Below are 16,615 nucleotides of genomic sequence, written 5' to 3'. Positions count from 1 at the left end.
TCCCTCCTGCTTGCCTCTGTCTCATGAACCTCGTCTGTTCTTCTCCTATCAACCTGGGCAGTATTTTAGATTATTTTTGCTAAAATTTTGTTTGTCTACATTTAGTAGTGAAATGGGGCGGTATGCATCCGCCTGGTCCTCTGAATTACCCGGCTTCGGCAGTAAAGTTATGAGCACTGTATTTGCATAACGGGGGAAACTCATGGTCTGTACAACGCCATCATAGTAGGCTCCCAAAGTTCCCAGGAAGGTCTCTGGCAGCAACTTATAGAACTCTCCCGACAACCCATCCGGGCCCGGCGCTGAATGCAGCGCCAATCCCCGGACCACCTCCTGAAGCTCTTTCCCATTGATGGGTTCGTTCAACTGTTGTTTCCATATCATCATGCTGATCAATCCATAGACTGGTGGGTTGTGTCCATCTACCAGCAGGTGGAGATAGAGAGCAAACTTTTGCCTCCCTATATGTGGTCATGTGCTGCCGGAAACTCCTCAGTATGTTCTCTATCTCAGCAGGTGGTGGTCACACACAGCAGCAGCTCTGGCTAGGCCTCCAAGCCTAATTTTTAGGTTTTGTTGAGTGCCTGGGGTTGAGGGCTCTTCTTGAGCAAGTGCAAACCTGGTGGCGCCAGGTCCCTCCTTTTCTCCCCCCTCCCGCTGGCTCCGTTAAAAAAAAAAAAAAAAAAAAAATTTTTTTTGAACGTCCTTAAGGGCGTTTATTTCGACGTTTATTTAAACGTTTATTGCAGCTACTCACTGGGACACCAGGTCGTTACAGCTCGGAGCGGAAAGCAGGTAATTTTTACATTTTTATAGCGGGCAGGGGGTTCCCCGATTGATCTCCACGTGGCCTATGGCGTCGGAGGGCGAGGGCGCAAAGAGTCGCTCCCCGGATCGCTTGGGCGCTTCTAGAGGGGATGCGGGGGTCTTAAAGTCTGATTCGCCCTTGTTGGGTGACAGTTTCGTGACCGATGAGTGTCCCGGTCATTCCTCCGGTGTGGCGGTTTTTCCCGCCATAAACGCCCATTCCCCCGCTGCTCGCCTCCGCCATCTTGGCCGGCCACGCGGCTCGGACGGCTTCTTCTTGGGCCGCCCTTGAGGTGGGAGACATTAATGCCATGAACGCCCTTAATTTGGGCGACGGCACAAAAGCGGCTAAAGTTAAGCGCCGTTCTTCCCGCGCGGCTCCTTCGCGGAGTGTTGCGCCGGACGCCATCGGATGCGCAGCATGTCTCTCCCTCGCTCTTGCGAGCGCCGGTTGAGGGTGCGTCTAGGGCTGTAGCCCAGGCTGCGGAAGTGCACAGTCTGGGGGGTTTCTCCCCCGAGTTTGGTTTGCTGCTGCATCAGGCCTTCCTTATGTAAAACGCTGCCCCTGCTCCCTCGTCTGGTAAAGAGGTTGAGGCTCCCGGAGGTAAACGCCCTCGGGTTGATTCCCAGGCCTTGGAGGACTTTGTCTCCTCCGATGTAGATGAGGGCAGCGTATCTGAGTTCTCCCAACGGTCCTTTGCGGATTCCTTGGAGGAGACGGATCCCCGCTCGGATGGAGCGGATGACCCCTCTGCAGCGCGGCTCTTTAGCTCAGAGGATTTGCCCAACCTGTTAGTGCAGGCCATGGGCATTTTGAAGATTTCCTCTCCGGAGGACGTCTCTCCCTCAGCCCCTGTTGGCTCTGCCATTATGCTGGGGACGAAGCGCCCGCCTAGAACCTTCCACGTGCATGATGCCATGCACACCTTAATTTCGGCTCAATGGGATGTCCCGGAAGCGAGCCTTAAAGTGGCTAGGGCTATGTCCCGCCTCTATCCTTTGCCTGAAAGTGAACGTGAGGCCTATCTGTGGCCTACCGTGGATTCTTTAATCACTGCGGTGACTAAGAAAACGGCGTTGCCGGTGGAAGGTGGCACGGCCCTAAAGGACGCCCAAGACAGAAGATTGGAGGCGGCCTTAAGGTCGTCCTTTGAGGCGGCTGCTTTAAGTTTGCAGGCCTCAGTTTGCGGCTCCTATGTGGCCAGGGCGTGCCTGACTATGGTGCAGCGGGCTTCCCCCTCGGATCATTCCTTGAGGGCTGATTGGCCGGCCCTGGAATCGGGCTTAGCCTATTTGGCAGACTTGCTGTATGATGTCTTGAGGGCCTCAGCTAAAGGCATGGCTCAGACAATCTCTGCGCGGCGGTGGCTTTGGCTGAAGCATTGGTCTGCTGACCACGCCTCCAAATCCCGCCTGGCTAAATTGCCTTTTAAAGGCAAGCTGCTCTTTGGGGTCGAGCTGGACAAAATCGTGACCGATCTCGGCACGTCTAAGGGCAAGAAGTTACCAGAGGTCAGGGCTCGGGCTAGTACTCGCCCCGGTACCTCCAGAGGACGGTTTCAGGAAGCCCGTCGGTACCGCCCGGGCAGGTTGGGCTCCTCTGCCCCCTCTTCCTTCAAGAGGAACTTCTCCCCCAAGCAGCATTCCTTTCGCAGAGACTGCCATCCCGGAGGTGCTCCCTCCGGTCCTCCCCCAGGGTCTCGTACCCAATGACGGGGCCTTGGTCCACGCCCCAGTGCAGATTGGAGGACGGCTGTCCTCGTTTCTGGGCGAGTGGACCAAAATAACTTCAGACGCTTGGGTGCTGGAAGTCATCAGAGACGGCTACAAGCTAGAGTTCTGCCGACCCTTAAGAGACAGGTTTGTACTCTCTCCCTGCAAGTCTCCGGTCAAAGCTGTGGCAGTGCAGCAGACCTTGGACAATCTGATCCGCCTGGGTGCGGTCGTTCCGGTGCCAGAAAATCAGCTTGGCAAGGGGCGTTACTCCATTTACTTTGTGGTACCAAAGAAAGGAGGTTCTGTATGGCCTATCCTCGACCTCAAAGGGGTCAATCGGGCCTTGAAAGTTCGGCACTTTCGCATGGAGACTCTCCGCTCTGTTATAGCGGCAGTGAAGGCAGGGGAGTACCTGGCATCCTTGGACATCAAGGAAGCGTACTTGCATATTCCCATCTGGCCTCCTCATCAACGCTTTCTGCGTTTTGCAGTCCTGGGCCGACACTTCCAGTTCAGAGCCCTCCCGTTCGGGTTGGCTACTGCTCCGCGGACCTTTTCCAAAGTAATGGTGGTCATCGCGGCCTTCCTGAGGAAGGAAGGAGTACAAGTCCATCCTTATCTGGACGACTGGTTGATCCGAGCCCCCTCTTATGCAGAGTGCGGCAAAGCTGTGAACCGGGTGGTTGCTCTTTTGAGCTCCCTGGGGTGGATCATCAACTGGGAGAAAAGCCAGCTGCGCCCAACTCAGTCCCTGGAGTATCTGGGAGTTCGATTCGACACCCAAGTGGGCAGAGTGTTCCTGCCAGACAATCGGCTTGTCAAGCTTCAGGCTCAGGTGGACCAGTTCCTAGTAGCCTCTCCTCTTCGGGCTTGGGACTATGTGCAGCTGTTGGGCTCTATGACGGCCACGATGGAAGTAGTGCCCTGGGCCAGGGCTCGTATGAGACCACTACAACACTCTCTGCTGCAGCGCTGGACTCCGATGTCGGAGGATTATGCTGTGCGCCTTCCCTTGGACCCAGCAGTGCACAAGGCGCTGAGCTGGTGGACGCAGACAGACAAGTTGTCTGCAGGAATGCCTCTGGTGACCCCGGAGTGGATTGTCGTCACAACGGACGCCTCTTTGTCGGGCTGGGGAGCCCACTGCTTGGGAAGGACAGCGCAGGGGCTCTGGTCTCCTGCAGTGGCAAAGTGGTCTATCAACCTCCTGGAACTCAGAGCCATTCGGTTGGCGCTTTTGGAGTTCATCCCGGTACTGGCGTTGAAGCCAGTACGGGTCCTGTCGGACAATGCCACGGCTGTGGCCTATGTCAACCGCCAGGGAGGTACCAAGAGCGCTCCTCTAGCCAAGGAGGCCATGAATCTATGCCAGTGGGCGGAAGCGAACCTGGAACAGCTGTCAGCGGCCCACATTGCCGGAGTCATGAATGTCAAGGCGGACTTTCTCAGTCGCCATACCTTGGAGCCCGGAAAGTGGTAGCTATCTGCTCAGGCGTTCTTGGACATCACGAAGCGCTGGGGCCAGCCGAGCCTAGATCTGATGGCGTCATCGGCCAATTGCCAAGTGCCGCGCTTTTTCAGCAGAGGACGGGACCCTCGATCCCTGGGAGTAGATGCTCTTCTCCAACAGTGGCCGACACAAGAGCTTCTCTGTGTTCCCGCCCTGGCCCATGTTGGGCAGGGTGCTAGACCGGGTGGCAAAGCATCCAGGCCGGATAATCCTGGTGGGTCCGGATTGGCCCAGACGTCCCTGGTATGCGGACTTGATCAGGCTCTCAGACGACGATCCTCTGCGGCTGCCAGTGGAGCAGGGCCTGTTACATCAGGGTCCCGTGGTGATGGAGGATCCCTCCCCCTTTGGTCTTACGGCCTGGCTATTGAGCGGCAGCGTCTGAGAAAGAAGGGCTTCTCAGACAAGGTCATCGCCACTATGCTGAGAGCGAGGAAGCGCTCTACTTCTACGGCTTACGCCAGGGTTTGGCGTACCTTTGCAGCGTGGTGTGAAGCGGGCTCACTTTCTCCCTTCACTGCTCCAATTTCTTCAGTGTTGGCGTTCCTGCAAGAAGGTCTGGAGAAAGGCCTGTCGCTCAGTTCCCTTAAAGTCCAGGTAGCGGTTCTGGCTTGCTTCAGGGGCCGCCTGAAGGGTGCTTCCCTGGCTTCGCAGCCAGATGTGGTGCGCTTTCTCAAGGGAGTTAATCACCTGCGCCCTCCTCTGCACTCAGTGGTGCCTGCGTGGAATCTCAACCTGGTACTAAGAGCCTTGCAGAAGCCGCCTTTTGAACCCTTGTCGAGGGCATCTCTGAAAGACCTGACGTTGAAAGCAGTCTTTTTGGTGGCTATCACTTCAGCCAGAAGAGTTTCCGAGCTCCAGGCACTCTCATGTCGAGAGCCTTTTCTGCAGTTCACTGAGGCAGGAGTGACTATTCGCACAGTGCCTTCCTTCCTGCCCAAGATTGTTTCTCGCTTCCATGTGAATCAGCAGCTCTGTCTCCCTTCCTTTCGTAGGGAGGACTACCCAGAGGAATTCTCTGCTCTCAAATATCTGGATGTGAGACGAGTTATCATCAGATACTTGGAAGTGACCAATGATTTCCGGAAATCGGATCATCTGTTTGTCCTGTTTGCAGGTCCTCGTAAGGGTCTGCAGGCTGCTAAGCCTACAGTGGCAAGATGGGTCAAGGAAGCCATTGCAGCGGCTTATGTGGCCGCGGGGAAGGTGCCGCCTATCCAGCTGAAGGCTCACTCCACTAGAGCTCAGGCGGCCTCGATGGCAGAGGCCGGGTCCGTCTCCTTGGCAGAGATATGCAAGGCGGCAACTTGGGCATCGGCCCATACATTCTCCAAGCATTACCGCTTGACTGTGGCTGCTCAGGCGGAGGCCCGGTTTGGAGCTTCAGTGTTGAGGTCAGGGATTTCAATGTCCCGCCCTGGGTGAGTACTGCTTCGGTACATCCCACCAGTCTATGGATTGATCAGCATGATGATATGGAAGGTAAAATTATGTATCATACCTGATAATTTTCTTTCCATTAATCATAGCTGATCAATCCATAGCCCCTCCCAGATATCTGTACTGTTTATATTCTGGTTGAATTTTAGGTTCAAGTTTAGTCTTCAGTTACTTCAGGAGGACTTCGTGTTCAAGTTTTTTCACTTGGATTCTTCAAGAGTTGAGACGAGTTTGTGTTACAGTGAGCTGCTGCATTCCTCTCCCCTCCGTTTTACGGGGCTGGATTGAGACTTAAATTCTGCCGGCACTCCCTCCCGCTTCGTGCGGCTGTAGGGCAGCTTTGTACCCCTCCTGCTTCGGCGGTGTTAGGGTCAGTCAGCTCCTCCCGCTGTTGCGGTTGCAGGATAAGCCAGATCCCCCCGCATCGGCGGGGTGGTGTCCCTCCCCCGCTTCGCGGGGATGAGCTGGACAGATTCCCCTCCCCCACTTGTGTGGGGATGAGCTGGGTTAATTCCCCTCCCCTGTTTCGGCGGTGGTGAGCTGGGCAGAGTGTCCCTTTGTGGGTGTAATTCTCTAAGTGCTGAGTCCTGCGGATGGAGCTTTGATATCGACATACTGAGGAGTTTCCGGCAGCACATGACCACATATAGGGAGGCAAAAGTTTGCTCTCTATCTCCACCTGCTGGTAGATGGACACAACTCACCAGTCTATGGATTGATCAGCTATGATTAATGGAAAGAAAATTATCAGGTATGATACATAATTTTACCATCTCCTGGTCTGTCAGGCACGTAATGCCCACCCCCTGCAAGTAGGCATTCAATGATGGCTTTCTAGGCTTTTGCTGTTTTTGATATAGTTGAGAATAGTACTGCACAAATATCTGCTTAATCTCTTCACTCTTGGTCTTTATCTTCCCTTGCTTATCTTTCACCGCTGTAATCACCCTGTGAGGCTTCCAATTTGTTACCAACTTCGCTATCATTGAGCCCGTTTTATTGCCATACCTATGCAACTTGTATTTGTGATAAAACATCGCCCTGGTGGCTTTCTCATGTATGTGGGAGTTAAGAGCTATTTGTGTCGTTTTAAGCCGTTCCCAGGTCTTTTTGTTTGGATTTCACGCATATTGTCGTTTAGCTCTCTGAAATTGCCTTTCTAGTTGTATAGTGGCTCTAGCTATCTTTTTATTTCGTGCTATCACATCGCCTCTTAAAACTGCCTTTGCGGTCATCCAGTAGAGACTAGTGCTATCTTTATGTTGTGCATTAGATACTGCGTAGGCTTCCCATTTTTGTTTAAGGTATTGTGAGAAATCCTTATTTTTGTATAAATATCCTGGGAACCTCCATCCCCTGCCAGTTTGGTAATAACTAGGGGCCTCCACATCCACCCATACTGGGCTGTGGTCGGATATCTCTTCTGGGCCTATCTCTGCTCGTAGGATCTCTGGGAATAACTCTCTGCTAACCAGAATGTAGTCAATTCTGGAAAGGGTCCCGTGAGCTCTAGACAAGTGGGTGAAGTCCTCACCTGGGTGTAGTGTGCGCCATGCATCCAAGACACTTAGGGTGCGCATGAATGTATGTAGTGCCTGCGCTCTCTGGCCACCATGCTCTACTCTTTTCGGTCTTGAACAATCCTGTGCTGGGTCCGCCACTAAGTTAAAGTCTCCCATTACTATTAGCGGGTGTTTAAGTACTGCACATTGCCGTACTAGGGATTGATAAAAGTTCGGATCGTATACATTAGGGCCGTATAAGCCTAATAGCACCATTTGTCTCCCCTGTAGCTATAGCCGCACTAGCACATATCGCCCACCCGGGAGAGTAACTCTGCCTTAGCGGCCACCCCCCCTCCCTATCAGTATCGCTACCCCTTTTCTCCACCCATCTGCTGATGCTGAAAAGACCCCTCCCACCCATGACCCTTTTAATTTTTCATGCTTCGGCTCGGAGAGGCGAGTCTCTTGTATACATGCTATATCCGTCCCTTGACGGCGTAAGGCCGACAAAATTTTTGCCGTTTTTATAGATGATGTTATTCCTCCCACGTTCCACGAAGTGAAACAAATTTTTTAAATTTACACCATATGTAGCTAGGTACAGATTCCAACAGCATTCCCTGTCACTGGGGCCTATCTTCGGTAGCCCAGCCTCCCCCCGAGTATTGCAATCCTCGGATTGTCCTGGTGATTTCTGAACTTCCATCACATTGCCTTGAGTGGTGCAAGGTTGCCTCTTTCCCTCTGTCCTCCCCCTTTTTTCTTTTCCAACTATCCTCTCTGCCTCTTTCCTCCTGTTCCCTCCCCTAACTTCCCTCTACCCCATTCCTCCCCCATCTTCGTCCCTATCCCTTCCCCCTTCTCTATCCTCCCTTCTGATCTAACCTGCCCCCCCTTCAGCCCCTGTCCACTTCCCGTACCCTCTCCTGTCACCCCTCTCATTTTGCGATGCTACTCGCAAAATGTGTGCTCCCGCCTCTGTGCGCATCTGGTAACATTCCTGTCTAACCAACCGTGTTCTATAAACAGTTAACATTTAACATGGCAGTGCACAATCATCAAACATACAACCCTTCAACTCTCTACTACATGCCCCTTGTCTGCTAAGAAGGATTTCACCTCAGCCACAGTTGTAAAGTGGTGCCATTTCTCCTGATGTAGTATTTTTGGGCGGGCCAGGTACATTAGGGCAAATTTTATGTCCTTTTTAATTAGCCAGGTGCACATTGGGTGAAAACCTCTTCGCTGTTCCTGGACAGATTGCGAGTAGTCTCGGGAAATTAAAATTTTATGTCCATCATAGCTGAGCTCCTCTCTCCGTAAGCGAAAGCCCCTCATGATCTCCATTTTGTGTCTGAAATTGTGGATCTTTGCTACTATTACCCTGGGGCAGTTTTTGGCTTCTTCCTTTCGACCCACACGGTGCGCTCTCTCAATTACCAGTGGGTTCCTGGAGTCCATTAGCGCTAATTTTTTTTGCCAGCCATGTCTCTAGCCATGCTTCTAAGTTCTGCTCTGGTATTCTCTCCGGGATATTCACTATTCGAATGTTGTTTTTCCTGGAGCGGTTCTCCAGGTCCTCCAGTTTCATAGCTTGTGCTGCCATTTGCTTTTGAAGGCTCACTATGTCAGGGGCCTGCGAGCGGTCATCATCCTCAAGCGCTGTTACTCTCGTCTCCAGGTCCCCCATTCGGATTCCCAATCCGTCTCCTTTTAAATGCCTCCATTTGCTGCGAAAGTGCGTTCCAGCGTGGGTCCATCGCTTTAATCACTGCCGCAGTTAACTGCTCCAATTGTGTGTCAGTGAAGCTCAGGACCGGCATCGCAATTTCATCCGCCATTTTGGATTCGCCGCCTCCTACCTTACTCTTCTCTTTCCGTGTTGATTTCTGCGCCATCACGGGTGAGGTTTTTTGTAAGTACTTTTCCATAAATTGTTCACCGCACGTTAGTGTTTTGGTCGGTTTTCAGCGTTGATTCTGCATTAATTATTGCGCTCAGCGGCGGGAGACCTCAGAGCCAAGCTCAGCTGCTGCCGCTCCGCTCACCGCATCACCGGAAGTCTCCTCCGTCTCTATTAGTCTGTTTCTGATCTCCTTAATCTCCTCATGAAGTTCAGCTCTTCTGTTTGAATGCTGCGTCTCGTCGCGATGAGTTCTGTTTCAACTCCTAAAACCATCAGACAAAATCTTGTTTATTAAGTTCAGATTCACTTGCGGTGGGTTCCTCGGGGTCTGGTTCTGATTCAGAGTCTCCGGCCGCCTTTTTGGTCGCGCGCGTCACCGCCCATAGACCCGCCCTTTTGCCTGTGCTTGAAGTCTCTGCTGAATATTTAAATTTGGCAAGCTTTTTTTGGGCCGCCATTCCTTCCGCTCGCAATTCTTCTGCTTTTGAGGGAGATCCGCTAGCTCTATCGAGGGGAGAGTCGTTTTTCTGCTCCGGAGTTCACAGAGCTCCGCGATCAAGCGGCCATCTTCCAGTGCTGACGTCACTTCCCTCTCGATCTGTTTTCAATATCCTCACGCTTTTCTTGTTGGGCCTTTATCTGTTCTTTTAGGCGCGAAACCTCCGGGTCACACCGGGCCTACGTGTCTTCCAGATCCGAAATCCGTTTTTCTGTCTCACCCGTTCGCTTCACCATATCAGCCAGCGCTGCTTCTAGTTTTTCCAATTGACCAGTCAGCAAATCAAATCGTGGAGTTAACACCGCTCCAACTGCTGCAGTTATTTGTGCCAGCTGCTTAACAGTAAATTCTCAGCCACTATTGCTTTTCACCTCCGCCATATTGGAGCTAGGTGTTGGCGGTGAAGATTTTTCTTTTTCAACTTTAGTTCCTTGGCGAGACACACCGGAAGGCATTGGAAGTAATAACTGATCCATATAATATTTACTGCAGCTTGGGTATGAATGCTGTGTCCTTAGGAGAGGTAAATTTAGTGTTGTTGATTGAGGTTAGGAGTAAGGACCCCGGAGCAGCGTTGAAACACAGCTGCTACTCGCGCCGCATCACATGACCTCTCCCTACCCCTTGTGTAAGGAAGTAGTGAGTTTGTGGCAGTGGGTTATCCTTTGCAGGATGGTTCTGTGGGCCATGTACCTGGCTGATGAGAACAGCCTGGTGGATAGACTGAGCAGGGTGATGCATCCTCAAGAGTGGTATCTCAGCATGGGTAAGGCCTGCAAGATCTTCCGAGCATGGGGCAACCCTTCGGTGGATCTTTTTGCCACTCATCTCAACAAAGTTCCGCAGTTCTCTTCCAAGCTCGGATCACGTAGCAGACTAGTGTCAAGATACCTTGCTCTTTCATTAGGGGGAGGGTCTTCTGTATGTGTATCCTCCCATACCTCTCATAGACAAGACTTTGCTGAAACTCAAGCAAGATTGGGAAACTGTGATCCTCATTGCCCTGTACTGGCCCAGATGGGAAAGTTGTGTTTTTGGTGGTGGTAACTTCTGCTCGCAGGGTCAGTGAGCTTCAGGTCCTAGTAGCTGATTTACCTAACAAGAAATTTCATCACAACAGAGTAGTTCTTCACACGCACCCTAAGTTTCTTCCTAAGGTGGTGTCAGAGTTTCCATCTTTACCAGTCAGTTCTGCCAACATTTTCCCCCGAAATCTCATGCCTATCCTGGCAAACATGTACTGCATACACTGCCTTAGTCTTCTATCTGGAGCAGACTAAAGCCCATAGACCCCTGATGGCGAACCTATGGCACGCGTAGCCATTTTCAATGACACGCGGCCGCATGTGGTCGCATACAGAGAAGCAGCGGCGTTCCTTGCTGACACCCGGGCGGATCGCCGATGCACCCCCCCCCCCCCCCCCCGGTGCATGTTTACCCGTGTGCGCTTCTATTGGCTCCCTCCGAGTCCTCTGCTCGTTCCCTCCCTGCTGCTCCCTCTGCCCCGGCTCCTGCACGGCCGTTTGACCTCACTTCCGGCCGGCGGAGCAGAGAGCAGCGGAATGCCGTGTGGGACGCATCGCTGAGGGCCCTGTGATCTCCATTACCAGCAACCACATAACCACAGCAACCATCATCCAATCTACTGTTCTGGGGTGTCGTGGATTTCTAATTGACCATCATTACTGAGATAGGTGAGGGGGAGGCTGGGAGAGGCGAGGGCATGTGCTATGGGTGCCGTTTCCCGCCATTAGAAATAGCGGCAGCCATCTTAATTTACATAAGGTGGTCAGTTAGGCTAGTTAACCCCTAATTGCTTGCAGGGCTAACAGGCTATCTATAAGTCTATTTTCTGTCACTGCCCCCCTGATGGAGAACCCAAAAAATAAAAAACCAAGGTTAAGCAAAGGAAGTGGTAGTAGCAGTAGCCGACCCTTTCAAGAGACATGGACCGAGATGTATGGCATTATAGAAAAAAATGGCAGATCATTTTGCTGAAACGGTAGTAAGCAGAACGTGGAATATAAATAGACATTTTGAAACTAATCATTCCCAGCTCTTGAAAAAAAGTGAGGATGAAAGGAAGGAATACATTTCCAGGCAGCTACACTTTTATAAGAGCCAATCTAATTCCATCCTTACATTTGTAAAAGGTTCTACAAATTTAACATCTGCAAGTTTGAGCATTGCTCACTCCATAGCTCAGCATGGAAAAGCACTCAGTGAGGGAGGATTTATTAAAGAAACTCTCCTAAGATGTGCACCAGTTGTATTTCACGATATGCAGAATAAAGATGCAATTATTAAGAGAATATCTGAGTTACCAGGAAATTTGGAGTGCCTGGATCCGATTACCAGACACTTTTAGCACCCTGAAAAATATAGCAATGGATTTACTCACAATTTTTCCCTCTACGTACTTTTGTGAAACCTTATTCTCAGCGTTAAATAATATCAAAACCAACAAAAGAAATAGATTGAAAGATGAAGTTAGTAGCGCTTGCTTGGGCTTGAAGTGTACAAAATACCAACCTTCAATTGAAGATTTAGCCAATGAAATTCAGCAACAAAAAAGTCACTAATAGGCAGATTAGTTAAAGAATTCCCCCTCCCCCTCACTTATCTTAGTTCACGGCACCCCACATAATATCAAGACCAACAAAAGAAACCGACTGACAGATGAACAAAGAAGTCACTAAGCAGGTAAGTTAAATAATTAGTTTTTGGTTTATTAAATACAGTTATATATTACAATTATACATTTTTGTTATTTAAACTATAAATATCGCGAAATTATGTTTTTTTTTTCTCGAAGTGACACACCACTCGAGTTATGCTCAGTTTTTTGGCGAATTTTGACACACCAAGCTCAAAAGGTTGCCCATCACTGCCATAGACAGTCCACCCAGCTTTTTGTTTCTTTTTATCCAAAGATCTTGGGGGTAGCTATCAGCAAATGCACGCTTTCTGTTTGGCTAGCAGATTGTATCTCCTTCACTTTTATGCCAAGGTTGGGCTGGCTCTTGGGGTTCATGACACTGCTTATAATGTCAGAGCCATGGCTACATCAGTAGCCCACTTGAGATGAGCCTTCATCGAGGAGATTTGCAAAGCTGTGATCTGGTCTTCAGTCCACACATTCATATCACACTATTGCCTTGTGCAGGGTACCTGACGTGACAGCTGGTTTAGTCAGACAGTTCTTTGTTGTTTGGAGTTCAACTCCACCCTCCTAGCCCCAGTCTTCTGTTCCAGGTTGAACTTTCACAACCAGTTTGTATATAGTTTCAGGTTAATTGACTTCAAGGCCTCAACGTTTTGAGTCCCTATTATATTAGCATTGTTGTTTTTGGTGAGCCTGGTAGCTAGTGATTCCCACAAGTGAGAATACCTCTGGCCTGTTTGAGAAAGCAAAGTTACTCACCTGTAGCAGATGTTCTCTGAGGACAGCAGGCCAAGTGTTCTCACATACCCTCCCACCTCTCCTAGGAGTTGTCTTCTACAGCTATGTTACTTTGACTGAGGGATCCGCGTTTGCATGTTGGGCTGGAAGGCACCAGTGTATGCCTGGTGGGACACTGCTAGAACTTTATTTAAGATATACGCACTAGGCAGCATATGTATCGGGTTCTGTTGGATGACATCACCCACATGTGAGAGAATTTTGTATGCTGTCCTCGGAGAACACCTGCTGCAGGTGAGTAATAGTGTTTTATCTGCATTGAATGTCACCACTGTCTGGATAATGCTGGTGGCTGCTATTCTGGCTATTCAGTCCCACTGAATATCTGGATTTATGTAACTGCTGCAGCTGGTGTTTAAAAGAGTCGTAGACAGTGGCAGCAGAAGATTGTCTCGCATATTTATTTTGAGCAGGGCTGTCATAGTATTGCAATAAAGCATCTTGTTTTAGTTTATTTTCCCTGCATTACAGGCACCAGCTGGAAATCCCGGGGCATTATTCACATCTAGAGGCCTTCTTTGAAGATAAGAAAGGAGTACTTCCTGCTGGCAAAGGTGTATCTGCCTATCAACAGCCGCCAGTACATTGGCTGCCCTCTATCCACAGATATATGTACCCAGAGATGAAGGTGAGAGCTATACAGGACGAGTGGCATCTGCTTGAGCCCAGCATGCTCATTATTGTTAAACACATCATCAAACATGGAGACAATTTCATAAAATATTAGACTTCATAAATTATTTATAATATATTTTCTAGGAAAGGAAAGAAAAAAGTATTTAGGATGGCATATTGTGTGTCTTTACCTCAAGGACTTCTCTCCAGCTATATCTATATAGATCTTCTTTGTTCTTTGTGGAGCTGAGATGGTGTGATTATATTTATGTGCCTGCAGATCTGGGATAGTATGCACAAAGCTTTGGGTTGCAGTACTTGGAAGGGGGCAGGTGTACTTAAAACTTTAGGGTGCTCTACCTGTGGCAGTGTATGGGTGGCTTTGATATGTGTCCTTGGTAGTGAATGTATCTGCTGAAGATCTGGGTGGAGATATGTAGAATTAAACTTGATAACATTCTCTGTATTTTGATACCGTACTAGCTATACCAGTGTTCTGGTTTTCTGTGTTAGGTGCACATGTATATCTTTTTGGAAACCGTGTGTGTAATGATAATCTCCTCCCTTAGATTACACATCCTGCTGGCTGTATGTCTCAATTCATTAAGTTCTTTGGGGAACAGATCCTAGTTCTCTGGAAGTTTGCTCTTCTACGCAAACGTATCTTGATCTTCTCTCCACCTCCTGTTGGTGTCGTGTGTTACCGAGGTAATTGAGGACAGTGGGCTGCACCAGAGAGGGAGGGCGATACTGTATATTGAAAGAAGATATTCTTTTCTGTTGAATGACAGAGTGATTTGAATCACCTGGGGCATACTTTCTACTTTGTTAGATGGGCGAGGAGGGCCTGGGGATTGGAAATCTCCTGGATCAGAAAAGTTAAGACAAATATCATGTCTGCTGTACCCATTGAAATATTACCACCAAAAGCTGTTACTTGTCTGTGTAATGAAGGCCTGAAAGGCAATACTTAGTTGTCTGTCCTTTGAAAATATCTTTCTAAAGTGTTATTCCTCCTCACTCAGTGATACATTCTCATTGTATTACTGTTCTTTGTTCTTTGCTTATGTTTTCTTTTCCCTTCTTTCTCTTCTGTTTCCAGTGTATTGCTGTTGCTGTCTGGCTAATGTCTCACTGCCTGGAATTGGAGGATCAGTTCCGGAGTCTAAGCCTTTCTTCTATGTGAATGTAGCAGATATAGAAACTTTGGACACGGAGGTCTCGTATGTAGCTTGTGAGTATTCCTGTTTCTGCCCTGAATTTTCCTAGGTGGCCATGACCTTACACCTACCTTTTTTATCTCTTTACACTTGACCTTTTGCTATTGACTCAATTACAGTGAAATGCATTATATGTTCATATTTTTATTGTAAAGTATTGAGATATACAGTTCTTTCTGTTTTAGGGTTTGGGATAAACATACAATTTTTTTTTCTCATAAAATATTTTTTCACTCAAAGAATTGTTAAGCTATGGAACTCGTTACTGGAGGATGTGGTATCCGCAGTTAGTGTATCTGGGTTTAAAAAAGGTTTGGACAAGTTTCTGGAGCAAAAGTCCATTGTCTGTTATTGAAATAATCATGGGGGAAACCACTGCTTGCTCTGGGATTGGTACCATTGAATGTTACTACTATTTGGGTTTCTGTTAGGTACTTGTGACCTGGATTGGCCATTGTTGGAAGCAGGATACTGGGGATAGATAGACTATTGGTCTGACCCAGTGTGGCTATTCTTATGTTGGGTTCTTGAGCATGCTTTATAAATTGCCCAAGAGAAAAGCTAGGAGTCCCTCGCTTAATATCTGCTTCCATAAGTAACTGCCCTTGAGCTTTGTTGACAGAGAGTCAGAAAAAGAGTGTATGTATTTGGTAGAGAAAGAAAATGGGTCTCAGTTTGAAGCCTCTAGTTCAGAGAAGACTGGAGAATTGAGTTGAACAGTAAGCTTCCGCCAGATGAAAAAGTATCCTCTGCCAAATTTGGTTGCATTGACATGATCAGTATCTAAATACCTAAAAAGCAAACTTTTGAATAACACTGTTAAAAAATCCCTTCTACTCCTTGAATAGTGGATCTTAAAGGCCTGGATGCTGCATAATGACAAATCCTTGTCTTCCCTGCTTCCATCCATCTAAACTGAGATGATTGCTTGGCCAGGCAGGTTTTTACCTGCTTTCAAAAAGTAGGATCATTTATCTTGCAGCCCCCCTCACCCCTTCTTGGGGAGATAGTCCCAAAGGTTAAGGGGTATTGGCACAGACAGGCCTGAGAGCTGGGCTAGAAACAAAAGATAAGTGTAATGGAGTGGCCTAGTGGTTAGAGCACCGGTCTTGAAATTCAGAGGAGGCCAGTTCAAATCCCACTGATGCTCCTTGTGATCTTGGGCAAGTCACTTAACCCTCCATTGCCTCAGGTACAAACTTAGATTGTGAGCCCTCCTGGGACAGAGAAATATCCAGTGTACCTGAATGTAACTCACCTTGCGCTATTACTGAAAACGGTGTGAGCAAAATCCAAATAAATAATAATTGAAAGAATATTTAGGAGTTAGATGCTGATAGGAGATGGTATATGGTAGTATTCTCCGAGGACAAGCAGGCTGCTTGTTCTCACTGATGGGTGACGTCCACGGCAGCCCCTCCAATCGGAAACTTCACTAGCAAAGGCCTTTGCTAGTCCTCGCGCGCCCATGCGCACCGCGCATGCACGGTCGTCTTCCCGCCCGAACCGGCTCGTGTTCGTCAGTCTTTTGTCCGCGCTCGGTACGGTCGTGTTTGCGCCGTTCGCGCCCCTTAAATTGACCCTCGCGCGTCTTTTTGACTTTTTGCTTTAAAAAAAAGGGGGATTTCGGAGAAAGGCCTTTCGGTCTTTTCCCCTTCCCGTATTTCCAGTTTTTTGCCCCGTTAAGTTTTCTTTCGTTTTCGGGGTAGGCCCTTTTGAGGCCTCGGGTTGAGTTTTTTCTCCCCCTCTTTTTGCTGCCTTACCGCAATTACGAGTTTTGATTTCGCCGGCGTGATTTTTCCGCCCATGTCATCGAAGTCTCCCAGCGGCTTCAAGAAGTGCACCCAGTGTGCCCGGGTAATCTCGCTCACTGATAGGCACGCGTCGTGTCTTCAGTATCTGGGGGCTGGGCACCGCCCGCAGGCCTGTAGTCT

The 16,615-nt window shown here is 49.1% G+C and overlaps 1 protein-coding gene across 2 annotated transcripts in view; it reads left to right on the top strand.

Annotated features, from left to right (window-relative positions):
- DENND11 (DENN domain containing 11) overlaps positions 1–16,615 on the top strand; it is a 408,291-nt gene that overhangs the window by 232,332 nt on the left and 159,344 nt on the right. For both annotated transcript variants that reach the window (XM_030215839.1, XM_030215840.1), the window contains exons 4-6: positions 13,318–13,474; positions 14,031–14,169; positions 14,564–14,695. In XM_030215839.1, the coding sequence (XP_030071699.1) occupies positions 13,318–13,474; positions 14,031–14,169; positions 14,564–14,695 (428 nt within the window). The remainder of the gene's footprint in view (positions 1–13,317; positions 13,475–14,030; positions 14,170–14,563; positions 14,696–16,615) is intronic.

Source organism: Microcaecilia unicolor, chromosome 10, assembly GCF_901765095.1.
Source record: "Microcaecilia unicolor chromosome 10, aMicUni1.1, whole genome shotgun sequence".
NCBI lineage: Eukaryota > Metazoa > Chordata > Amphibia > Gymnophiona > Siphonopidae > Microcaecilia > Microcaecilia unicolor.
This window is presented reverse-complemented; position numbering and strand designations above follow the sequence as displayed.